This window comes from Apodemus sylvaticus, chromosome 10 (assembly GCF_947179515.1).
Source record: "Apodemus sylvaticus chromosome 10, mApoSyl1.1, whole genome shotgun sequence".
In the NCBI taxonomy this organism is placed as follows: domain Eukaryota; kingdom Metazoa; phylum Chordata; class Mammalia; order Rodentia; family Muridae; genus Apodemus; species Apodemus sylvaticus.
This window is the reverse complement of record NC_067481.1, coordinates 106479523-106505258: the sequence shown is the minus strand read 5'-3', so window position 1 is coordinate 106505258 and position 25736 is coordinate 106479523. Positions and strand designations below refer to the sequence as shown.

At 47.8% G+C, this 25736-nt stretch overlaps 1 protein-coding gene across 1 annotated transcript in view; it reads left to right on the top strand.

The window, feature by feature from the left end:
• Positions 1–25322, top strand: part of Cpped1 (calcineurin like phosphoesterase domain containing 1) — a 109023-nt gene extending 83701 nt beyond the window's left edge. Inside the window, exon 4 of the mRNA XM_052196711.1 lies at positions 23290–25322. Coding sequence (XP_052052671.1) covers positions 23290–23516 — 227 coding nt within the window. The 3' untranslated portion in view covers positions 23517–25322. The remainder of the gene's footprint in view (positions 1–23289) is intronic.
• The last annotated feature ends 414 nt before the right edge of the window (positions 25323–25736 follow it).

Below are 25736 nucleotides of genomic sequence, written 5' to 3'. Positions count from 1 at the left end.
AGTCTCGGTTTTCTCCTTGTGCTAACATGCCAGTGCTCAAAAAATATGTCAGAAGCTCATCAGATGATCAGGGTAGCTTTTAATTACGATAATTGTGTTGTTATAAAATATCCTTTTAAAGAATACATCCCTCCCCAAGCCACTGTGGAGATAAAACCCTGCTTCCTTCCAGTACGTTTAATGAATAATTCTGAATCATTGTGTGGGATGAATAAATGATTTAATAATGAGCATCAACAATCATCTCCCATTGTTGCATTAATTTTTGTAAATGGGATGAGGTAAATGAGGAGGCAGGGCTGTCACCATACAATAGACCACCATTTGTGTAGGAATGCTCTCTGTGATCCAAAAAAATGAAGAGCTTCCAACCTCAGGTTTCCCTAGAAACGGATGCTTCCTGTTTCTACTTTTGAAGTCAATGACGGGGGTGGGGCGCTTCTTTGTATGGAACAAAAACATTGCCAGTAACTGGTGGAAATAAACAGGTATCGGGGCAGAACAGGCGCACAGATGTGCAGCAGCGCTGCCTCTTCCCAGTCTGCCTTTGCTCTGCCTGGGGATAACCAGTTTCATCACATATAAGGGATGTGGAAATTGGTTCTCCCCTAATTCACCTGATACCTAGCTGGCTGGCGTTGCAAAGACAGATCATAGATAATGAAACCTGGCTGGAAGCTGGAGGTCGGCTCCTCCCTCAGGCCTCTCTCAGCAGAAGGGTAATATGTGACCCAGTTAATGCGGATTGCAGTTTAAATTTTCAATCTTAAAAAAGAGAAGCCACGGAAGTCTGTGACTGCCCCTGTTCTCCGTGACACCTCCCTACCTTTTCTTTCCTCTGTTCCCCACACAGAGCTCAGGGATGGCGTATTATAAAAGAGCCCGGGGCATATTTGGCAATTATAAAAAATTCCAGCAAGTTGATCTTTCTTGCAAAAGTTAATGAGTAATTTCACAGAATTAGTTTCATCGCTAGTATTTGTGTGCTTTTTAACAGAGAAACAGAAAAGGCGGGCGAGCTCTCAGCCCTTGGTTGTGGCCTTAGGATTTCAAGTCTTTAAAGAAGGCGGAGGTCTAGCGTCCAGGGCTGCTTTACAGACAGAAGAGAACATTAGGCCTTCTGTCTCCCCGCCACTAAAGCTGTCTATGTCCTTTGCTACCAGGAAGTGGGATCTGGCTGTATTCATTAATGCAAGTCCAGCCCTGAGCCTGTCACACAGGAGTGACCCCTTGATAAAGACTTACTGGTCAGGAGGGACAGGGCCTGGCCCACTCCACCTCTCCCAAGCAGTAGCATTGCTGGGACGTCCACACTGCCTAGAATGGACAGCGGAGTTCTGGATGAGAGACATGCTTCCTAGAGCACTGCTTCTGAAACCGAGACATGCCCATGAATGGTGGTCACACTATTGAATATGGGGGAGGAGACAGGAAAACAAAACTCACAGTGATCAAAACTTAACTCAGAATCAAACCCATCACAACTCGAGGCCTTTCCAGCAGCATCGGCATTGTGCTGTGCTGGCTGCACTGCAAAGTATCCTTGCAGCCTTGGTCCTGAACACTGCATGTGTGCGCTTAGCATTACTCACACCATCACGCCGCTCAGCACCTGCAGATGCTGCTGCCGGAAGTGTCTTTGCTCAAATTCAAGATTATTATATGTTAGGAATTTCAAGGTGTTCTTAAATGTACATATAAAATGTTCTGCTCTTATAGAAACATAATAGCTTAACTGCAGAAAACAAAGATGATTTTTTTTAACTCTCATTCCTTAGCATGTAAGAATCAAATTAGTGTATCTCTGGGTGGGGTTGTGTCAGGATGGGTTATTTTAAGAACTATTATTTGAGTTGCTGACTGAGGTTCCTTTAAAATATGTTAATGGGTTTGGTTGTGATTAGGACAGACATTGCAGCAGTTTCTGAAATGGTATACGTGTGCTTCTGCTATCCCAGACTACTTACTTCTGTGAGTTGACAGTCCTGGTATTGTAGTTATAGTCAAAATGGCCACTCTGTAAAATGTCTTACATATTCAGCCAAGATTTAATTCTCTTTTTAAAATTTTACATATTTATTTTATGTGTGCAGGTGTTTTGCCTATGTCTGTGCCTGTATCATTATATATGTTTGGTGCCCACAGAGATCAGAAGGCTGTCAGATCCCCTGGGACTGGAATTATAGGTGATTGTAAGCCATTATGTGGGTGCTAGAAACTGAGCCCAGGTCCTCTGGAAAGAGCAGCCAGTGCTCGTAGCTGCCGAGACATCCTGCAGCTCTGAGATTCCATTCTTCCTGGAAAGTACACAAGCAGGTCCATCTCATTGGTGTGCAGATTTGCTTTCATCTTTAATAAATGATAAAATTATACATATATAAAATTACAATGAAATAATTATGATTTGTTGTCAGCAATTTTTATTTACATACCTTTTTTATATCTCAGGATTGTATAAAATTTCTCAAGCAAAACAGTGTCATAAGTAGAAAAGTTTGAGAAACACTGGTCTAGAGTATATATATATTCATAAGACTTTTTCTTGAAACACATTAGGCTGTAAATATTTGGGGCTTACCTGACCTGACATCTCTGTAGAGCCAGTAAGCAACATTTCTGTAATATGTAATTGGCAAGACAGAACATGTATACAACTGGTTATAGCCGTGTATTCCAGCTATTAAAGAAAAAAAAAAGGTGGTAGATCTGCCCCTGCCTTCGAGACGTGTTCCGTCCCAAAAGACACTAGCTTTCTGGGTCCTTGCTAGTGGGTCCCACTGCCAATCACACATGGGCAGTGCATGTGTGATTGCTGAGTGCTTCCTGGAACCTGCTGTGGTCATGTGGCTGGCCCACTGGGGAGGGGGGTGCCCTTAGAGAGGCGCCTCCTCTACTCAGGTCATATTCCTAGGTGAGCCCAGCACTATGCCTGGGCCTGTGGTACAGCCTAGGGTAGAGAAGGAATGGGAAGGCCGTGGTGATACAAGGGGCAGTGGTTGGTGTTTGCATGCACCAGAAAGACATAAGCAAGTCAGTAACTTAAACACAGGGACTGAGTAAGTAATAGGATAGCTTGGATGCAGAAGCCAATAAAGGGAAAACTTACAAAAGATGTCCATGGTGGCTGATGCGGGGCTGGTGGGATAGAAGAAGCTGTGTAACAGGCAGGAAGGCGCCGGGACATGGGTTGGGATAGACCTTCAGTCTCACCCTTTTGGTGGCCCCTTCACCAGGTGACATCTCTTTCTGCATTACATTGCCCTTCGTGAATAAAAGGTTTTCATCCCAACCTCAGGGTTGGTGCATTAGATAAAATGAGGCATGTCCTAGAAGTGCTGGGTGCCAGGCCTGAAGTGACAAGGGATCCGTAAGGAAGCTTGCTGCTCTGTGACCCTGAGCTATGCGGTCATTAACTAGATGGTGGCTCTTACCCAAGCACCTGGCTTCCTTCTTTTCACGGGAACCTCTCCAGTAGGGCCAGATGTGCTCTGAGGACTAGCCTGCAGTCTACCAGGGATCAACAACCCTGAGTACCATGCACAGGCTACACCAGAGCCTTTGGACTCCTGGAGTGTGTGGGAAACTAGACTACTCTGAGCCTGAGAGGGTTTAGAATAGATAAGAATACATGTTATTCTTGGTTTTCTGAAAAGGGACCACTAGTTTACAAGAGGGAAGAGCCACAAAACTAGATAACAACATTTCTTTGGAATTTAACAAATACAGCTATTTGTTAAAGCACACACTGCACCACTCTTCTGGCAAACAACCTTTGGGGATGTAATTCTATGGATAGAATGTCTAAATAAAGAAGTGTGCCCCAAGACAGTGGTAGCCCCCACAGTGCCCTCTGTCTGAAGTGCATTTTAAGAAGCTTATCTTGGTGGCTTTTCCTTTCGACTGACTTTGTAAAAAAACAGACAAGGGTCCCCTTATAGCACCCATAGCACCCTGATCTTTTGGAGCCAGACTGATGAATTTCACTGTCTTTAATTTGTCCTGTGTTCATTTTTCCGGACTTGGTCAGTTTTATGTTTTGGTCCATTTGCTGTAAAGCATCACATTTTCATCCCTTGATGCCTGCATCTCCTTCTCCATAAAAGATAAAAGACCGACTGCTGACGCTACATCTGGTGTGAAGTGCTGGATTTCATTTCTCACTTTGGAGGTATCCTTAACAGTTGGGCTAATTAAAGTTAAAATCAAGTCCTGATGGTAAATATTTATAAATCAAGAATCTGGCGTGTGAATGTGTTCTTCTGATTCCAAAAGTTAAGTCAGCCTGTATCTGCGTTCAGCAAACAGCACAGGCTCCTAGATAGCACTCAGGCTGGAGGAATAAACAGAAAGGTAGAGAGGTTCCTTCTCCAGAGAACCAGATCAAACGTGTATGCGTGCAGGCATGCGCGGAGAGCACAGCACGTGCACGTGGAGGCCAGATGGGAACTCTTAGTAATGCTACTCACATGCCATCTGCCCTTCTTGATACAGTCTTCAGTGCTCAGGCTATGCTGGGCAGCTAGCGGGTGAGCCCAGGCCGGTCCCCACCCGCCAGTTCTGGGATTACAGAGGCACACCACCTTGTCTGGGTTGGGTTTGTTTTTTTTTTTAATGTGAGTTTTAGGTTTGATCTTGGGTTCTCATTCTCCTGAGCCATCTCTCCAGCCTTCTGGTCATTCTTAGAAAAAGTGTTACATTGTAGTGTTTCCAAAAGGAGATTCTGAGCCAGGAGAGAAGCAGTCTGGGATTTATGAAGTAAGAATATTCCGCCTGCTCTTTCAGGTCCTGCTTTTAAAATAACAGTTGCCATCCTTCTGAAGTCTTCAGTGAGACTCGTTTGTAAACTCTCGATGCCCGAGTGTCTTAGTCCAGTTTCTGTTGCTGTAGCTGACACCACAGCTATCATGTCTAAGGAATTAAGGTGCACAGTTATGAGACCTGGGAAGTTCGAGATCAGGAGACCATATCTGCCAAAGTCATTCTTTACTGATAAGGATTTCCTGTAGCCCTAAGGCAGTAATGGATGCCAGGTGATGACACTGTGTCCTGCCCCAGGGCTCTCTCAAAGCCACAGACCCATCGGATGAGGCCCTTCCTTGTGATCTCACTCTCTTGATACGTCACAGTGAGGATGAAACCGAAGTGGGACTTCATTGTGGGGATGTTGACCCACAGCCCCCATTTGAGCAGAACACCCTAACTTCCTCTACAGTTCAAATTCCCCTTTGTTTCCTGTAGTCATAGCAGTACAGGTCTGGGGGCTCTCTGTACAGCCAGCTGGAATGGCTTGGGTGTTGCCGTGTGTCTTTTGTTTTACCTAAGTGTTTGAGGGCCAAGGAGACGGCCCCGTGGGTATTGGTTTGCATCACCAAGCCTGATGATGTTTGAGGCCTGGGGACCCACATGGTGGACAAAGAGAATTGACTCCTCCAAGTCGTCCTCTGACCTACACGCGTATACTGTGGTATCTGCACGCATGCTCATATACACATTAAATAAATAAATGTATAAAACACCTTAAAGTGTTTGCGTATCAGTGATGAAAGTAAGACAATAGCACAGTTGATCAGATACATTCATGGTCCTTATGGTGGCGTGAAGGCTTGATCCCCACCTGGTGGAGCTGTTTAGGAAGGATTAAGAGGTGTGTCCTAGCTAGGTAGTGGTGATGCACACCTTTAATCCCAGCACTTGGGAGGCAGAGGCTGGCGTATATCTGAGTTTGAGGCCAGCCTGGTCTACAAAGTGAGTTCTAGGACAGCCAGGGCTATACAGAGAAACCCTGTCTCAACCCCCCTCCCCAAAAAAGAGGTGTGTCCTTGTTAAAGGAGGTGTGTCACTAGGACAGAACTTTGAGGTTTCAAAAGCCCAGTTAGCTCTCTCTGCTTCCTGCTTGTAAGCAAGTACTTAACCAGTGCTTCTAGCACTGTGACTGCCTGCCTGTTGCCGTGCTCCCGGCCATGATGGTCGTAGATTCTAACCATCTAGAGCCAGGAGCCCCAAATTAAACACTTTCTTTTATAAGTTGTCTCAGTCATGGTGTCTTGTCATAGCAATTGAAAAGTAGCTAAGACTCTTCCAGGCCTGCTCATCTCTACAGGTGCCGCATTCACATCCACAGTACAGGTGAAGGGCCAGCAGAGCCCATTAGTTGTTAGGAAAGAAGCTGTCGAAGCCTTGTGTCCATTTGTAATTCCATAGGCTCAGAAGAAGAAGGAAACCAGGGCATTCTGTGAAGAAGTCCAGGTGAGGACCATCCTTGTAGCATTGCAGGTAGAAGGAGTCGTGCCAGGGTGTCTGGTCTGGCCTGTTAGGATGAGGCCTCAACCAGAACTTCCCATTTGCCTGAGAGACTTTAATTTCCAACATCATATCTCCTCAGTGCTAAGACCCCTAAATGAGGAACTTTTCTCCTAAAAAAAAATACAGGAGGTAAGCAGGTTTCTTAGGGGCCGTGGCTAAGGATATGCATGTTACTGTCACTGCTGGCAAATCCACACAAGCCTCTCTTGAGGTAGCTGGCATTCTCTCCATTGCACTGGCATGCAAACTCAGGTTCCAGAGGCTGGGCTCTCACTGGGGTTGCAAAGCTGTGCAGCAAGGTGCTGGCCTCTAAACTTGGTGAAATGACCCAGGCTCTTGGCCCAATGTCTGCTTCTGGCTGGTGCTAGTTAATGCAAATTATTAAACATGGTCCTCAGTTCATCAGTCCCTTCCTTGTTATTAGAGAGAAACAGCTGAGATAGCTTAACGGTAGGTAAATTGAGACTTAGGGTACACCTTTTCTTTCTGGCACGTTTAACATACTGCTAATACCATTGGTTGGAGCCTCGTCTCTCTGACAGTGTTGAGTCTGTCCTTCTCTGTTGACTATCCTGGGGGGAGGGAGTCCTCTGTCCCTGAAATGGCCTCATTATATTACCAATGGATTAATTCACGTGTAGCCAGCCTCCTTGGGATCAGTTTTAAGGTGTACATTTAAAACAGTGAGTACAGTATTACTAGTTACCATTTAATAAATGCTACATGGCAAGTGGGTTAGAATTGCAGCTTGAGTCCGGACAGACCACACCAGGCCAATATAGTTCCACGTGGGGTTTCTTGTGGGGGAAGGGGGCGAAGGTGGCCATGAAGACAAGAGGAAAAAGAGAGAAAGGTCAGAATGTTCTGCCACTTATTTGGATTATGGCGTAGCCACTCACAGGTAAAGGTAGAAGGTGAGCCAAGTGGATTCTGGGAATGTATGGTGGTTGCCATGGCCACAAATGTGTGGGTCCTTGTTGCTTAAGTGTGATCTCACTGGGTTCGGAGCCGATCTGCCGATAACCTGGTTCCTGATACCAACAGCAAGTGCCATTGCAACTGTATACATTCAAGGAAACTAAAGGTCAGGAGGTCGGGTGAGCTCTCCAAAGGGCACATAGCAAGGCTGGATCTATAAGAATACCCAGAGGCATTGACAAGCATCCTTAGTGGCCATGGCCATGGCTAACATGGGTGGGGAAGGAGGGACAGCTGTGTAGGGCAGCCCCAAAGGTTCTTCTGCCAGGGCCTCTGCAGGGAAGGAGCCGGTCCACCCAGCCAGGGCAGCTTAGCATGTGAATGTTCCAAGAACTCTGTGCTACAGGAGACCTAGGCTATCACATAGGCTCTGCCTTATAACTCCCGTGGGCTGAGCATCCAGCAGCGTTCTCACCCCTAGACTGAGAGACTTTCTCTTTCTCCTGTCCCCTTGAGCACAACATGTGGTCTTTGTTGAAATGCTGGGATTCTGGATCCATAGACTCAGGCCAGCTCCTGGGGATGGGGACTGTGGGGTATAAATCCTGATGTGCACGTTAGCTGAGGATTATGGACCCCAGGAAAGTGTCACTTAAAATGAGAATTATGGCTCCAGAATAATAGGAATAAAATAAAAAATTTAAAATGTGGGCTTAAGACATCTTGGGAGCTGGGCGGTGGTGGCACACGCCTTTAATCCCAGCACTTGGGAGGCAGAGGCAGGCAGATTTCTGAGTTCGAGGCCAGCCTGGTCTACAGAGTGAGTTCCAGGACAGCCAGGGCTATACGGAGAAACCCTGTCTCGAAAAACAAACAAAAAAAAACAAAACAAACAAACAAACAAAAAGACATCTTGGGAGACAAGTGTGTGAGTGTCTTTATCTGCTGCTGTGATTACAAACAGTGGCAAGAGTAACTTAAGAGAGAAAGGGCTTATTCTGTCTCCTGGTTCAAGGGACATCTCATCATGGTGTGGGACTCCACAGTCGGCCACACCCAGTCCACAGGCAGGAAGCAGAATGTTGAGTGTTTGCTACTTGGGGCCCTCCCTTTCTCCATTTTCAGTCTAGCATCTCAGCAGGGGAATGGTGCTGCCCACAGTGAGCAGGCCTTACCACCTCAACAGGGAGATAAGGTTAGTCCCCGCAGGAGTCTACAGGGGACCATCTCCCAGGTGATTGTGGAGTGTGTCAGCAGTGAAATCCATGGGTGAAACCATGGGTGAAATGGTTTCATATGGGTGAAATCCATGTGGGCAACATTTCTTGCCTCTTTCCTTCCTTTCTACTCCCAAGTCCCCCTACACTTGGACCACACTCCTACCTTTAATTCATAAGAACCTTAGGCTCATGGTTGTCTTCTGCTTTCGGAGCACCTAAAGCCCAGTTGATGTGTGTATCTGAAGGTGGTGTGGCCTGTTTGAGTTCATGCATCTCTTCTTGCCAAGAGAAGACTACCTTTGAGTGACGATTCCACTGGTGCAGAGAAACCCTGGAGTCTCAGGCTGTTCAGTTAGGTTATAGAATGCCTGTTGTTTCTCTTCCCAAGAGTTCTTTCTTTGAACTTTTATTGGAAAGTTCTCTTTTTTTATTTGTATACATTAGCTGTGCAGAGAATTAGCTTGCTTGTGACCTTTCTATGCACACAGTGCACTGTGACCATTTTTGTCCCCTCTTGTCACGCTTTCTTAGCTTCTTCCCTCCCGTCTGTGCTTCAGGGTTCCTAATAGTCCCTATTTGATGCTTTCATCTCCTCCCCCAGGCTTCATGCGTGAGACATAACATGATCTTTGTCTTTTTTTTTTATCTGGCTTATTTTACTTAACACGGGAATCTCTACTTCCATCCATTTCTTATAAGCAACATGGTTTGTTCTTTGAGGCCAGCTAGTATGGATCCACCAGACTTCCATTGTCCAGTCATCGTTTGATGGACACGTGGGCACCATGGCCTAGTCACTGTGAATAGTGACATGATAACAGGTGCCCCAGAACCACTCTGTCCTGATCTGGATCCCTTCATATGTAGCTGAGGTCTGGTATAGCTAGATCATGTGCTATTTCTATCTGTGTTTTTAGAGACCTCCACTCCAATTTCCATAGTGGCCAGACTGGTTCATGTCCCCATAGGCAATATAGACAGATTGCTTTCCCCAGAAAATTTTGACCAGTCCTGGAGGTCGCTGGCCACCCCCACCAGCCTTAGAGGTAAAACCAGGAGCCTCAGGATGAAAGAGGCTTTGTTATGAGTGTAATGTATTTCTTCCACAACAGTGAAGGAGTTTGCAGCATGCTATCTGTGGGTGGGTACAGTGAGGCTCACTGCATGCTGTCTGTGGGTGGGTACAGTGAGGCTCGCTGTATGCTATCTGTGGGTGGGTACAGTGAGGGCTCACTGCATGCTGTCTGTGGGTGGGTATAGTGAGGGCTGGCTGTATGCTATCTGTGGGTTGCAGTGAGGGCTCGCTGCATGCTGTCTGTGGGGGGGGGGGGGGTACAGTGAGGGCTCGCTGCATGCTGTCTATGGGTGGGTACAGTGAGGGCTGGCTGTATGCTATCTGTGGGTGGGTACAGTGAGGGCTGGCTGTATGCTATCTGTGGGTGGGTACAGTGAGGGCTTGCTGCATGCTGTCTGTGGGTTGCAGTGAGGGCTTGCTGCATGCTGTCTGTGGGTTGCAGTGAGGGCTCGCTGCATGCTGTCTGTGGGTTGCAGTGAGGGCTCACTGCATGCTGTCTGTGGGTTGCAGTGAGGGCTCGCTGCATGCTGTCTGGGGGGGTACAGTGAGGGCTCGCTGAATGTGTCTGTGGGTACAGTGAGGGCTCGCTGCATGCTGTCTGTGGGTGGCAGCTGTGTGAATGATGTGTTACTTTAGGTTTTGTATTCATCTCTATCTTTTATATTTAAAACAATGCTCTGCGGGAAGATGGCCTTCTTGAATCTATTATGATAGATCTTATCTTTTGTCCTTCCTCCTAGAGTCCTGACTTTGTTCAGGGCATCAACGTTAAAAAATAAATCCTATACCAAAGTATATAGAACATGAGTTGACAAACTGTGTCTGTGAAGAGGCAGACAGAGCAGGTTTGAGCCCATTGCATGAGTCCTTACAGAAGCTACAGGTGACCAGGAAGAAACAGAAGAAGCATTCTTCACTTATGGGCCATAAAAGCAATGGTGGGTGGTCACAAGATAGCCGCTGATACTTTATCTGAGGGTAGTGCTTACCCACTCAGAGGTTGAGAAATTCCACGATCACTGTTCCCCACGCTGCAGTCCTCTACCATGAAGACAGACTGCCATCTAAACCAGAGAGCTTTGCTTCCTCATCCTCAGGGGTTTGATTGCCCACACTCAGCCTGCAGTGTGCATTGTCCATTTCTCACTTCCAGATCACTGTTGTTGTTGTGAGTGTGGCTGGAGGTGACAGCCCCCCTATCCCCCAATACCCCCCACCCCCAGCCCCCCCACCCCCCCACCCCCGTCCTCTCTACTCCAGCTAGGAACCGTACTATCACCTGGGCTCAGCTAAACGTAGGCACCAGGGAAGGCAGTTCCAGTGACCTCCAGTGAACTCACAGCCAGTGACCAAACCCTGAGCTGTACAACCCCAGCCCAGCCAGGAAACCTCTGGGACTCACAGATACCAGGCATTTACAAGAGCTTCCAAAGACAACCCTAAACAATGTTTAAAACTTGCTCACCCCAGAATGAGAGTCGCTGTTCTAATGGAACATGAAGTTCCCTTGGGTGCTGTGAAACAGAAACCTCCACATCACCCAGTCCAGAGAGTAAGAGGGTCCACGTGCCACACGCAGAGGCTGCCTGCAGCTGGTGGTGACCAGCGTCTAAACAGACCTCCATCCTGCCGTCCAGCATAGCTGTTCTCCAGCGCTGGACCTCCTGAGGATGCTGAACTGCTGTGGGCTTCCCAGCAGACATCCCCTGGAGTCAGGAAAGGAGGGGAGATGGCTTATGGGACTTTCGGGGAGCGCGGGGGGGGGGGGGACCAGGAAAGAGAAAATTATTTGAAATATAAATAAAGAATATAGCTAATAAAAAAAGAAGAAAGAAAAAGAAAATGTCCTAGAACCCAGCACTTCTCCCATGTCTCTGTTCTGAGTTCTCAACGCAGTGGAGGCCCTGGGGGACGGTCCCCACTGCTGCCTCCACCAAGGTTCAGTTCAGCCATCTTGAACAGGCCTTTCTGAGAACAAAAGCGGGGGGGGTGGGGGGTGGAAAGACCGTGGATCTGGGGGCAGCTAGCTAGCATGTCTGCAGGGCAAAGAAGGAAAACCTCTCAAGGAGGGAGCAGGATCTCGAAGGTGGCTCCCAGCTGTCCCAAGGGATCCAAACCCCTCTTCTGTCCTCCGTGGGCACTGGACACCACGTGATCCTAAGGAATGCATGCAGGCAGAATACCCATACACATAAACTTTTTAATTAAAATTATTCTTTTGAAGTTTATCAAGTATTTGAAAAGGGAAAGAAGTGGTAATAGAGGCCAGAGCTGCAGAACAGCTCTACTGGATGAGAGGTACCCAACCCTCCTCTCACGGAGGTGCCCAGCCCTCCTCTCACAGAGGTACCCAACCCTCCTCTCACGGAGGTGCCCAGCCCTCCTCTCACGGAGGTGCCCAGCCACTGCAGACCAAGAGACACTGGGTTTGATGTCCCAGGACAGGAGCCATATGAGGTTCCTAAAGTGAGCAGTACCCTGAATGCTTTCCTAGAATTGATGTGGTTGCATGTTCATCAGGTTGCCCTGTTCAGTCTCTAGGATCCATTTTCTCCAGTGCAAACCTGCCGAGCCCCATTTTGTGCCTGGTTTGTTGAGGCTTTCAGTCAGGCCGAAACACCCTCTTTGAACCTAAATGTGGCCTCATGACCATTCTGGAAGCCTCAGCAGGTGAGGCTTCCAAGAAAACTGTTAAGTCATTTCATCCCCTGGATTAGAGCTTAGACACTATTTTATGTTGTTGAAGACAAAAGCTACAATCCCAGGAAGATAAAGGGAGCACAGCCCTTCATGAAACAAACCTCAAGCGGTTGCACTCACCTAATGGGAGGAGGTGGCCCACCTGCCTCCCTTTCTTCTCTGGGAAACACAGATCACAGCTAAACACAGACACAAACTTTGCTTTGGTTGAGAGACACTGTAGCCACTAAGAGCTAAAATATCCTAACACACCTAGAGTCAAAGAGCAGCTGACGGGAGTTCACAGGAGCACTCTGAGAGTGAAGGGGAGCATGTGAGCAGCTTCCCAGAGGAGAATGGGCTGGAAGGGACGTTAGGGCGGCTCCTGCAGCCCCGAGGCAAGTACTGTGTGATGGGCATTCTAATGCATAACGTGTTGATGTGTTCTTTAAGGAACCCCTGGTAGGAGTTTGTCTTCCGCCACGTCTTTAAACAGAAGTGGACTTGGCAAGGTGCTCACATGTGACGGCTCTCATCTCCCCCAGCTCTGGCCAGAGGCACTCACTCCTGGCACATGGACACTGAGCAAGGTTCACCTTCGTGGCTCACAGCCACCTCTGTCTACCCCCTCTAGTATTTTTGGATAGATTTCCAATTTGATACATGAACATACCATTAGTCAAAACCATCTTTTTAATGAGCCTCTTGTCCTGGCAGCTGTGTTTAAGACAGGACATGGGAGGCGTAAGAAAAGTGTGGGAAATTGTCCATTCTGGATTGAAACCTTAACACCTGCCCCACACTCCATCCCTTCCAAGCCTGCTATCTTCTTTTAAAATTAAAGAGGATATTATGAATAGCGAGAAAGATGTAATTTGTGCAACTGAAGAAAAAAAATCTCCTGATCAGATAGATAGGAAGGATATGAAAAATATAATTACTGAGCAAAGCTTAACCACATGACAGACACACAGCTTCCTGCCATGCGACATATCCCCTGACCTCCAGCCACATGCCGATCGGTTCCCACTTGATTTCCTCGGTGACTCTGGGTGATTTATGCTGAGCCTGCCTTGCAAATGAGGAAAGCAAGCCTGGAGATGTAGAAGCACGACCCTGTCACCCAGCTTGGCACCACAGAGGTAAGCAGAGCGCATGCCTTCCTGACACTGCTCCCCTGGCAATCAAAGACTAATGACATGAGAGAAAGAAGGAAGGAAGGAAGGAAGGAAGGAAGGAAGGAAGGAAGGAAGGAAGGAAGGAAGGAAGGAAGGAAGGAAGGAAGGAAGGAATCCCTTCCTTAGGATTTGAATGCGCAGCGCATCCAGCAGGTAATCAGTTTGAAGTTGAGCATCATCTGCTGTGGAGAAGAGGACGTGGGGCAGGAAGACTGCAGGTTGCAGGACTGTAATTAACCACAGAGTCCAGGCTAGGGGCTGGTGCTGGGTGCCAACCATGCTGTGTGGGCAGCAGACTTGTGGCAGTTGCCAAGCACCTCTGAGTTCTGGAGAGTAATTATTCCCCAGGTCCACTCTCTACCCTGGAGCAGACAGCTCACAGGCTGCAGAGGACGGAGAAGACTGTTCTGCATCCTAAAGTGTGTGTGCTGTGGCCCGGCATGGGGAAAACCATGCTCCAAACAGAAACATCGACTCCCCGCACCCACCCCAGGATTCACTAACCTCAACATCTTTGTCCAGTCTTTGCTAGAAACTTCTACAGAAGAACCTACTGTGTCCTAGGCAAGCTGTACACACCCTGGTCTTTGCTCTTCACTGCCTCTCTGTCGCCAAGAAGCATGAACTCGGCTAGTTGCCATTAAAATGCAACTTCATTAATGTTTAGATGAGGCAAGATAAATATAATTTTCATAGCTAATTCTTAGGTGAAAGAATGGTGGGAAATCCTTGGAAGAAAGAGAAGGAATCCCTATAGGTTATACAGGATGAGTGGCCTTGGGTGAAGGCCGCTGCACAACTGAGGTATTTCTTCCCACCCAGAGGAGAGCCATCCAGTGAAAGGAGACGGTGAAGGGGTGGGGGCGGGGAAGCCACCAAGAGGAGGCTGTGTGTGCCAGAGCGGCCAGTTAATCACAGCATCTAAGCAGCTGCCTGGTGAGCAGAGGCAAGCATTTGGGTGCACCGGGCACCCACCACTGGATCTGAAGGACACCTGCTCGCACCCTTCTGCTGCACCCTCAGCCATGCAGAAGTGGGGCAGATGGGTGCTATGTACCTCCGGAAACCAAGAGAATCTTGTGCTAATGATGACCAGTGAATTGAAGCAAGAAGCTCCTCCCTGACACCCCCTCACCCCAACACCTAAAGACCCTGGGATCCCTGACAGTTGGCACCAAGTGCCTAGGTCTGAGCAGTCCCAGGGAGTCTGAAAGACTCTTAAGCTACCTGCCTTCCATGACAACAGTTTTTATTAAAATACAAAAAGATAATCTCAACTCCCTAGTTTTTATATACCAAAAATACAGTTTCCGGTATTTTAGAGGGTAGCTCTGACATACAGCTGTGTGTTTCTGCACAGAGCACTTAGAAAACGTGTTGTTGAGTGTAAAACACCACATCGCACATGCTGGCATAGCATGTTCTACTTTGTGAAATCCGCATGCATTTGTATGTAGTTCTGTCATCCCAGATGTGTGCAAATAGTCCGGAAAGAACTCTTGAGGTAGGAAGGGGACTTAAGAACTAGCCCTCCCCCCAACCCCCCTGCCTCCTCCTTGTGTTGTTGTTGATGTCGGGTTTGCCTTGACAGTCTATATTTTTCCAATATCTGCTTGTGTTTTTAGTGGTCTTCTTCTGTCCTGGACACAGAAATACTCTTAGGCTTGCATTCACATTGTTAGAATGTGTCCGTGAAAGGAACGTCTTTACCCTTTCCCAGGGTATGTACCCTGTTGCTTTACATTGGTTTTGAGGGATATTGCATGTGTGTGTGATCTTACATAGATACTGCAGATCTATTGGAGGGAAAGCTGCCTGAATCACACATATGAACCCACTGCCTTCTGTTTGCTAACCACTTCTTAGCAGTCACTCCATTATCAACTCCTGGAGGTGTGTGTGCATGTGCTTGTGTGCACATGTGTGTGCATGTGTGTGAGCGTGCGTGCACGTGCACATGCATGTGTGCTCACATGTGCACACAGCCACACTTTACTCCTCTTTCTTGAGGCATGATTTCCTTTTGCAGGCAGTCAAAACAAGAGAGAGCAAGCTGACTTAAAAGCAGGCGTTGATGTATTTAACTTGGGCAGAGCTGGCGAGAAGCCGGGCGGCCATCAAGCCTCCAGCCTCGTCACTTACCTGCTGCGTGTTGTATGTGTCCCGCAGTCACAGCACTGTGATCTCCTGAGGTCTTGCTAGTACCTGTGTGAGGTGTGGTCCCTAGCAGCAAACTCTGGGACAAGGCTGAGCTAGATAGATAGCTCTTGCAGACAGTGAAGCAGAGATAAGAAAGGTGAGCTCTCTAGGACCTGACCCAGCCGGGTCCCTAGGAGACAGGGCAGACGCCCACCTTGTGCAACAGTAGTTGTTAAGACTATTCATAGAAGAAACAAAAAAGAATGTTAAGGAATTTTCATGTTAAGAAATAACATGTCCCAAAGCTTTTTCATAGTACCTGAGCCAAAGTAGGTCTTCAATCACTATTATCGATTGCCTTTTTCTGAGATATTCACTTAACTGTCATGTAGTTCGGCAAATGCAAAGTGTATGCACAGTCTGGTTGGTACTCGTTCCCCGATATGGCAACCTCAAAGCCTTCTGGCAGTTACCCCTGCCTTTCTTCCTTCTCCTCCCCAGTTCTAGGAGTCTCAGCAGGGTATCTGTCTGTTCTGAGCAGTTCATTCAGCTGCTTGGACGGCTGTGCCTCCTCCTGGCCTTCAAGGAAAGGGAACCTCCTGAGAAAGAGACAACTTTGCATTCTGAGCAGCGCAGCTCCCACAGGCGGAGACTGGACAGCAGCCTGTCTGAGGACTGCTGGACACCATAGTGTCCTCCGTAGTGAGCGGTGGGGCTCGGTCAGGAGTCAGACATCAGCTGTCAGTATGATGACTGACTGGAGTAGGGCAGCAGCACCTAGATGTCTGGGTAATAGGCACCCACTGTGTGTTGTCCTTCACATACCTTCCATGTAAGATTGCCACTGGAGAAATAAATTTTTGTTACCAAATTCACAACCTTGGTCGGAAGTTTAGCTAAATTTTTTTCTGAAGAAGGACATGAATCTTTGAATTGTGTCAAGTCTGAAAATATAGCAATAAAAACAGTAAATCCTGTCAAAGCAGGATGCCTCAGTTCTTAACCATGTGCCTCTTTAAAGGTTATTGGACACCTTCACCCTTGTAAAGGCAGAGAAAAGGCAGAGGCTTCAAAAGCAGAATTAAAGCAACACCTACTGCCAGGTGCTTGTGTTTATAATTTGGCAAATCCCAGAAATCTACAAAATAGTTACTAGTAAGATTTTTAGTAAGGTCCCAAGACTGTAAGGCTAATAATAGACAAAAATCAATTGTGTTCTTACATACTCTGAGCAAACAATTGTTAAGTCAAACTGTGAGAACAACTTAATCCCCGTGGCCATGCAGAGGCCAGAGAGCAGCCTGGTGTCCAGGCCTGCCTGAGAGCCGCAAACTCGCAGGAAGTGGGAAGGCACGACGTAGCCACGCCTGCAGCACTGCACACAGGCAATGCGGCTCTTTCCAAAACCAATACACAGATTCAGTCAAACTTCTAGCAATTGTCTCTAAGACAGGGTCTCAGTGTGTAGCTCTAGCTGGCCTGGAACTTGTCATATTGACCAGACTAGCCTCGAACTCACTGAGATCTGTTTGCTGGGATTAGAGGCATACACCTAAGCCCAGCCAGTTTTGTTTTGTTAAAATTTGGATGCTGGTTCTATGCACATTTCTGTATTTCTCCGGCCACCAGTAGGTCCATTTATGGGGTTGGAGGGCTCTTAAAGTCAGTCAGGACAAGACATACCCACACATCAGATTCTTAGCACAAAGGACATTTATTACCCTAGAGGGGCAAGCGAGGGGGGTTGCAGTGGACTCCCTCTGGATCAGGCAAAGGCAGGCAGCAGCAGCAGCAGGTGATTGTTAAGGAGAAAGGGAGAAGTCTGTGGTAGGGTGAATTGGTAAGACCTGATTGGACAGGTTAGTCAGTGTAGCCACATAATGAATTTTGATGGCAGGACCTTGGTGTTTAGTTTCAGGAATGGGTCAGTGGCCAAAGAAGGGAGCAGACCTTGGGGGTGATCGCCGTGTTTACCATGCTCAGGCCTGCTGGAGCCCCTCAGGGTGATGTTTATTTTGCCAGTACTGTGGGGCCTCCAGCTTGCTGAGTAGATGCCCAGGCCGCCCAGAGATGGTTTTAAGATGTAAGGAGCAGGCAGTGGAGGAATGTTCTGTACAGGACTTCCCACTCACTGGAGATGTGTTCTCCATGGGCCTCGCATCCTGCCATCCCCTGGTAATGAGCAGCACCCGTGTTTCTGTAAGCTGCATTCGCGAGCATGGTCACCATTTCCATTCATCTTGAGAAGCGGAGACTCGCAGGATTTGCACTCTTGAGTGCTTGGCTACTGTCGGCAGACTTTTGAACAGTGTGACTTCCCTGCACAGCTGCCCTCCTCCCAGGGTGTCAGTGCTCACTGACGTGCCCTGGGGCTTACACCCTTCCTCTGCCTTGACACCACACAATGAACTGAGTGGTCCCGGGGTCCACACAAGCTGACATCCCCCTGTAGGTCAGGGAGGTCAGGAACAGTCCTCAGAAGCTCTGTGGAATGTTCCCACTCAGACGAACACCAGATGGAGATGAAGTGGAACCAGATAAAGGCTGGGTGTGGTGATGCCTCTTCTGTGTGTCTAACAAGATGGCGGCTGTGGGGTTGGCATTCTGCTTAAGTCTTTTCGACCTTTCCCCGACCCAGCTCACCCTTCCTCTGCTCACTGGGACAGCCCATGCGTGCTGAGCCCTGCTGCTGTACCCCACCCCCTGCTCCACCCCACAGAAGAGCTTCTGTCCCAGGCTCCGTGTCAGCAGGATTGAAGTGCTGGGAGTGCGTTCAGAAGCTCCCAGGAGGCCAGGAACTTTTGTCCAAGTTTGGTTCCTGTGGCTTCTGAAGTCCTCCTTGAGCTTTCTTTGTCTTCCCCAGTCTTTATGTACCTAAAGGTATTCAGGCCAGTTGTTTCTGGTTAAGATCCTGGCCCTGAGCCACCCCCTGTTCAACACTAAAAGCTGGGTGTTTCAAGATCTTCCTTTTCTCTTGTGTAAACTGAGGTCATACCTGCACCCCCTTCCCTCCTGAGGCAAAGGTGGGAATGTATTTAAAGCATGTTGCTTGCCTATGAGAGTGTCTGGCAGGTCATAAGTTCTGCATCAGTGTGGTCAATAGTAACTTCCTTCATATGCCAGTTCAGAGAGGGTCAGAAAACTACAAGTGTAGGTTTCTTCTGCTCAAATCCAGCCTCCAGGAAGCCTCATGGAGATTATAGCTCTGAGATCATTCAGATTTTGAGCATACACTAAGCCAGCTTAAACCAGATCAATGTCTAAGCTGTGTGCCCCAAACAAGCCACCTGTCCTTTCTGCTGTCATTCTTCCATTGTGTGGGGTTGGTTTCTCCCCTGTGGTAATGGTGTGAGAGGTGATATGTGTGCAGAGTGCCCCACTCAGGAGACACGGGGAGACAGCCTGCCCAGCTGGCATCACTCCCTGCACTGCAGGTCTCCCCATTGCTGCCTGGTCCTATGAGAGCCTTGAGCAATTGTTGGGGAGGCCATCTCAGATCGGCGTATCCTGTCGTGCATTACCAACCTGTGGCTTCACAAGGGGGCTTGGCACTTGGACCTTCCTCAGACTGACTGAAGAAACTGCCTTCCCTGAGAGGCTGTAGTTAACCACCCCATCCCCACGCCGCCCACCAGCAGGTTGAGAAGGATGTACACACTTCCCGACTGGAAACCCTCAGAGCCCTCACTGTAAGAGCCCAGAGTGGGCCACCAGTCATGGCTGTCTACACTGGCATCCTGGCTTCTCGCTGCAGAAACCTCACTCCTTGAGCAGTTATGTCCATGCACCTGTTCTCTGCAGGGTTTTACACACACACCACACATGCACACACACGTACACACACGCACACCTCCCTTACTCCCTTCTCCATTAGTGAGTCACACTTTTCCTCACCACCAAAAGAGAATAAATCCTGGACGCCTGGTGAGTTACGCAGTTTTCACTGCTACAGCTAGCACATAAAGAGGCACAGCCTTTTCGTAAATACGCACTCAACACAAAATAAAAAGGAAAGCTGTCCAATGAACTGAGCCATTTGAGACTGCAGTCATCAGCACCTCAGTTTCGGGGCCCCCACCCCACAGACCAGAGCTACACTGTCACATCTCAATTCTGCAATGTATGGAGTCTCCAATATTAGAATATTAAATTATACAGAGACGGCATCCCAATCCTCTGATTGATTCCAAATGAATTTGAGTCAAGGCAGCTTAAAAAAAATAACTTTTTTGTCTCTTTATGACTTAATACCAAGAAGAAATAAATATTATAGCAGCAGCACACATAAGCTCCTCACCAGCGCAGGCCTTTGCCAGGAATCCTTTCTCTGGCAGTAATTTCAGAGAGCAGCTCATAACTCAGAATCAGTCCAGCCATAATTCTCATTAAGGAACCACGGGAGCACATCAACACAGATGACTGAAGAACAGGCAGAGTGGAGCTTCTGCCTCATTCCTGGAAACCCCACGACCATCAATCCCACACCAGGGAAGCATGGCATATCAATATATTCCTTTCCGCTATTGAATATGGATCAATGCTTCTCTCCTCAGCCTGTATTCAAGAGGACGGAGGGCTCAGCTCCTGGACTCAGCGTGCACACTGCAGAGCTCAGAGGCCTGCTCTGGAGAGGACACATTCTGAACACATCCCCGCCTCCCCAGTGTCCTACCCACAGGGGTGATTCATCTTAGCTGAGGAATCAGCTGCAAAGGCCAGCCGTGCCCAAGGCCCCAAATAAAACTGAGCCTGACTCTGCAAGTATCTAAGGTCTGGCTGGCTCTGTGTTGGTTTCTTAACCTGCTTGGACCTCTCTGTTCTCACTTGGACCATGGGAAAGATGTGTGGCCTAGGGACCATTGGAAGGAAGCACCAGGATAAAGAATGAAAGAGACTTCTCCATCCGCCTCTCTGGTGCCTACCCACCTCTTTAATGAGGCCGTGCAAAGACAGCAAGTTCAGATGCAGAATGCCCGGGCTTGGCTTACAGTCAGCGAGACCCAGAATCTCCAGCTGTCCAAGCTCACTGGGCTACCTACAGATCTCGTTCAGAACCACAGACGTTCTGAGACTTCAGGGAGGAATGATTGAGTCTCGATGCTGTTAGACAGACTTCCCCCACCTTCCAGATCCTTCCTTTGTAAGCATCACATTGCCAGTGCTTGTTCTCTTACTTGGGACCCCAAAGTGTTGGTTCCCTGTTATCACAAGGATATTTCTGTTTCCCACTGACAATTATTTCTAGTCCTCTTTAGATAACTTTGCTACTCTAAGAATTTTCACTTGGCCATTATGTCCTAAGACACTAATAGTAAATGTGAACCCTAAGAATGTTGGGGGATAACAAGGGGGCCCAAACGTGTTGCAGATGGCTGAGGCCCAGTAAACTCTACTATGTAAGTTCCGTGGGCCCCTTGACCATCCAAGGCTCCTGCTCCCATCTCTGCGAATGCTGAGGAACATGGCTTAAAACATCAGCAGAAATGAGTCTATAGCTAACTACTGTTCCGGCAAGCCCTTCTCAAAATTACCAGGCACCCTCCCCCACCCCTCCACCCCCCACCCCCAAATAGTGCTGATTACAATGGTAAATTAGCCGTAAAGAGTCAGATTTCATTAGCACTTAACATATATACATATACATATACATATATATATATATATATATATATATATATATATATATATATATAAAGTGAAGTGCATTCTGTGCAGCTTCTGAGAGTCCCCAAGGAGAGTTGAACATCCCAAGCTCAGATGACACAGCCTTTAGGTTTCAAGGAAACACTCACATCCACAGACTCAGGTCTGTACAATCAGGAGGATTTGGTTCTTTGTGGAGAGTAAAGATTCCTCAGGTGCCTAGCCTAGCCTGGCTGTGCCTAGTGAGCCACACGGCTCACACCCTGGTGTGAACCACGCGCTCGCACCATGGTGTGAGAGCACCTGTATTCTTACTGGTTTGCCAGGTTCATCTGGCCACCACTGTCCAGTTTACATCTCCTTGGTATGCTGCCCCCAACTAAAAGTTAAGTACAGGGTGACTCTGTATCACCCTAGCTGTCCTGGAACTCAATCTGTAGACTAGTCTGGACCCAAACTCAATCTGCCTGCCTCTGCCTCTGCCTCTGCCTCCGCCTCCGCCTCCGCCTCCGCCTCCTGAATGCTGGGATTAAAGGCTTGCACCACCTAGCTCCAGAGAAACTTGATGTGCCAGGGTGAGAGGATACCCAGGAAGGGACATCACCCTCTCCGTAGAGAAGGGTAGGGAGAATGGAGAATGGGAGGAGGGGTTGTGGGACGGGGTGACCGGGAAGGAGGCATCGATCAGGATGTAAAGTTAATATAAATAAATTCATAAATAACTAAAAAGTAGATAAAGGTGTGCACCAGCTTAACAAACAGTTAGTGTTACCAAAGTGGTTTGCCAGAACTCAGTCATCAGTGTCCCTCTTTCTTAGTTGTCATTTCAGCCTTTGCTGAACTAGTTTCTCTTGATAATTCGTAAGTAAAGGTTTTGGAAATGGTAAAATCTAATTATTCCCCCCACATTTCTAGGCATGTCTATTATTTTGCCCCTCCAGTGTCAGGTGAGCTAGGTATAGAATTTGAGGTTCCTGCCTCCTTGTTCTTAGGGTTTTGAAGATGTTGGTCCCTTTATGTCGATCTATTGGGATGGTATCCCCAAGATGGCTTTCCTGGGCTTTTCATTCTCCGTCCTCTCTCGGGTGCCACAGGTTTTCTGTGCTCTGTATCAGGGTGCACGTTTTGTCAGTGCTTTGTACTGGACATTCTTTCCTCTGTGTCCTCATCTTTCTAGAAAACTCCCAGCGGTGTTCTCATTCTCTTCTGCATTATTTTCTCCTTCCTCTTTCTCCAGCTTCTGTTCCTTACCTCCCAGATTCTGCTTTACTCTGGAGCTCCGTGGAGAGTGGGCTCGCGCCTTTGTAGCTGGCGTGAATTCTGATTCATCTCCTTGGTTCTTTATCTCAGTTTGCCACTTATCTCATTTGCTTTCCTGGGGTTTTTTGTGTGACTTTTGGTGTGTATCTTAATAAAACCATTTCTGAATGTGTGTTGCTTCTCACTACTCAATTTTTGTCTGTTTTCTGTCAAAGGACCTTAGTCTTACTTAAGAATTCTGAGATACAAAAGGCATTTGCTTTAAATACTTGTCAGACCTGTTCTGTTAATCACACCTGGAATGACCTCGCTCGTGACTGAGGATTCTGGACTGACTTCCCATAAGATTTCTTCATGAGCTGTAAGATGTTTCTTTTTTCTGGTTTGGTGTGAGTCATCAGGGCTTTCTGTTTTTGTTCTTGCTTCATGCCTGTGTCTGCTGATTTTGGCACACACACACACACACATGGCTGTTTAGACATCCACTGTAAAATCTGGGCACAACTGTATGGTTCCTGGATATGAGCCAGTATCTCCTGTTCTTTCTAGAATCTCAGACTGTGATACTCAGGCTCAGAGGTATGCTGGAGAACTCCTGGGTACACATGTTCACGTGCATGTATGCACTGAGAACTATACGTAGGCCCCCACATGCTGGGGACCTGCCCCTCCACTCCTGAGCTCAAGCCGAGCTCCACCACTGTTACATTGGAGGAACTTTATGGACCCGTTGCTGGTGAGATGCTGTGAAAAGTTCAGTTGATGCACCTCAGTCAGTCAGCACTAATGTTACATCATCCACAGAATCAAACTGAGGCCCACAGCTGACCGTGGAAATCCTTGGCCCCTTTAATGTCTTTCCCCTTTCTTGCAGGTGTCAGAGCTGTGTTCTCGGGGCACTACCACAGGAACGCCGGGGGAACCTACCAGAATCTCGACATGGTCGTCTCATCAGCCATTGGGTGCCAGCTAGGCCAAGACACCCACGGGCTCCGTGTGGTGGCCATCACTGCGGACAAAATTGTTCACCGTTACTACAGTTTAGACGAGCTAAGCAGGGGGGCAGTCGAGGCCGACCTGAAGGAGCTGCTGAAGGAGTGATCGCTTCCCTACAGAGTCCACCCAGCCTTCACGCCCGTCACCTTCCATGTTGCCAGAATATTCTTAGCTCCTTATAGAAATATCTGAGCAGAAAGGCGGGTTTGTGAACAGATGTGCTTTACATAAATCAAACTGTTGGGTCCTATCTGTAATTATTTTCAGAAGAAGACTGTCTTTCCCTTAAAAGCCAGATAAGACAGCTATGGGTGTTTTCTAATTGTGATGTGAGTCTGCCCACATGATGTTTGGGTAAATTCTTCTCATTGTACAGCTTTTAACTCTGCCTTTGAATCCACCGTTTCTGACAACTTACAATCAATAACACCTACTGCCCTCAATCCCAACTCAGTACCCAAGAGTGATCTTAATAATTCCTCAAACAAACTGCATCTGCTTTTGTTAAATTGTGGTCATGACTCCCAGAGCTAGGAAAACAAAGTTTCCCCCTCCCTCCTGACTGACCAAATAGTAGCCCCACCCCCACCCACCCCACCACCATCCCCCCACCCCCCACCCCCGTCCCAGGGCCACATAGGTTTGCTGTCATCATAACAGGTAGCTTCATAGCCATCATTGGCTGTGACTTTCAGGACTCTCCTCACTGCTGATGCTCTGAACAGCATGCAGGAAGTCCACGCCAGGCTGTGTTTGCCTTTCTGATGACCAAGCCCCCCTCAGGCATGTGCAGACTCTGTTCTGAAGACCAGAATGGAGGCTGTGGTGCGGAGCCCTGCACAGCCCACGTTTCCCTGTGTGTGTGCTCCTGCTACAGGCAGCCCAGCCCATTGTCAGAGGGATGGCCTGGTGGGCAAGCTGGACTTGACACAGACTTCTCCTAAGAAGAACACAGAACTGTGTCACTGGGTAGAATTAACGTTATACTACGTTAATTGCCCTGAACAGAAGAGTGTGAGTTACTTAAAATCCTTTTCACCATGGAATTCCCTCTGCTGCCTCCCCTGGGAGCTCTGGCCTCTGTGGACCAGCTGTCTTGGTGCCAACATAACCAGGGCGGCTACATTTTGCCAAGGAAGTTTTCCAGTGTCCTGCAGCAGCACTTGAGAATCTGAAACCGGCTTTAAAAACTCACTGGTTATAAATGAACCGCAAAGCCCACTAAATTAGAAAACTTTCTCATTAAAAAGTTTTAGTAAATGTAACAAAACCATGAGAAATTAAATAAAAGATAATTGGATATGTAAATTCATAAGGAACAAAAGATACAAGAAGTTAATTATTTTATAGATTGGTGACATACCAGAGCTCATTATTAGGAAGCACAAGAAAAGTAATTTTTCAAACCAGAGTGATCTTGCAGTGCTTGGCCGTGTTCCTGTTTGTTTTTGTTTTTTACAACAGTGTAAGAGATCAGGAGAGGCCCCAGGTTCCAAAATGCGTAGGCTCCACTTGGTGACAGGAGAAAGATTAGTCACGGTGGGCTGAAGGCATGGTCCAAGTTATGTGTGAAAACCGAAGCCTCAGAATGGGAACAAGGTTGTGTGATATAGCAATGTAAATGAAGTAAGTGTTTGTCCTCAAAACACGTAAGTTACGTTACAGCTGGCTCAGAAACCTAGCATGTGCTAAGGATGGCCTAGCTTGGCCAGTTTCCAATGGAGCAGAGGTAGCTGCGTGGGGCTTGCTGATATTGCGAGCAAAAAGTGTAACCCATGTAACTCAGATAGCAAGTCACTATTGTTCTCTCCTAGACCTTTTCTAAATAAATAAACAAATAAGTAAATAAAAGAATCTCATTGAAAGAAAAAACAATAAAGGCTTCCACATGCCCTGCTGTTTCTGAATGTTCTTCAGGTGTCTGTGTCTTAGCTCTGGAAGGCCCAGATTGAATGCCCAGGCCCCGCCCATCAGTGACCAGGGAAGGACAGGGGCCCAGGCAGCTGCGTCCTCAGACAGCTCATGCCCGGCAGGTAAGGTGCTGTTCTTTGCTGTTACTGTGAGTTTGACTGGGAGATGGCTCATCCAAAGATGATTCCAGACTTGGAAGCTTAGTCCTCATCATGAAGTCACACATGACACGGCCCTACAGAAGACTCTCGGGTTCCAGTGGCTCCCTGGCCATCACTTCATCTACCAAGAAGCCTTCGACTGAGCCATCATGCCTGTCCTTGAAGGCCAGAGCAATGAAACAAAACTCTTTGCTTTACGAAGTTCCTAGCCTCGTGTATCTCCTTACAGTACCTAGCCTCGTGTATCTCCTTA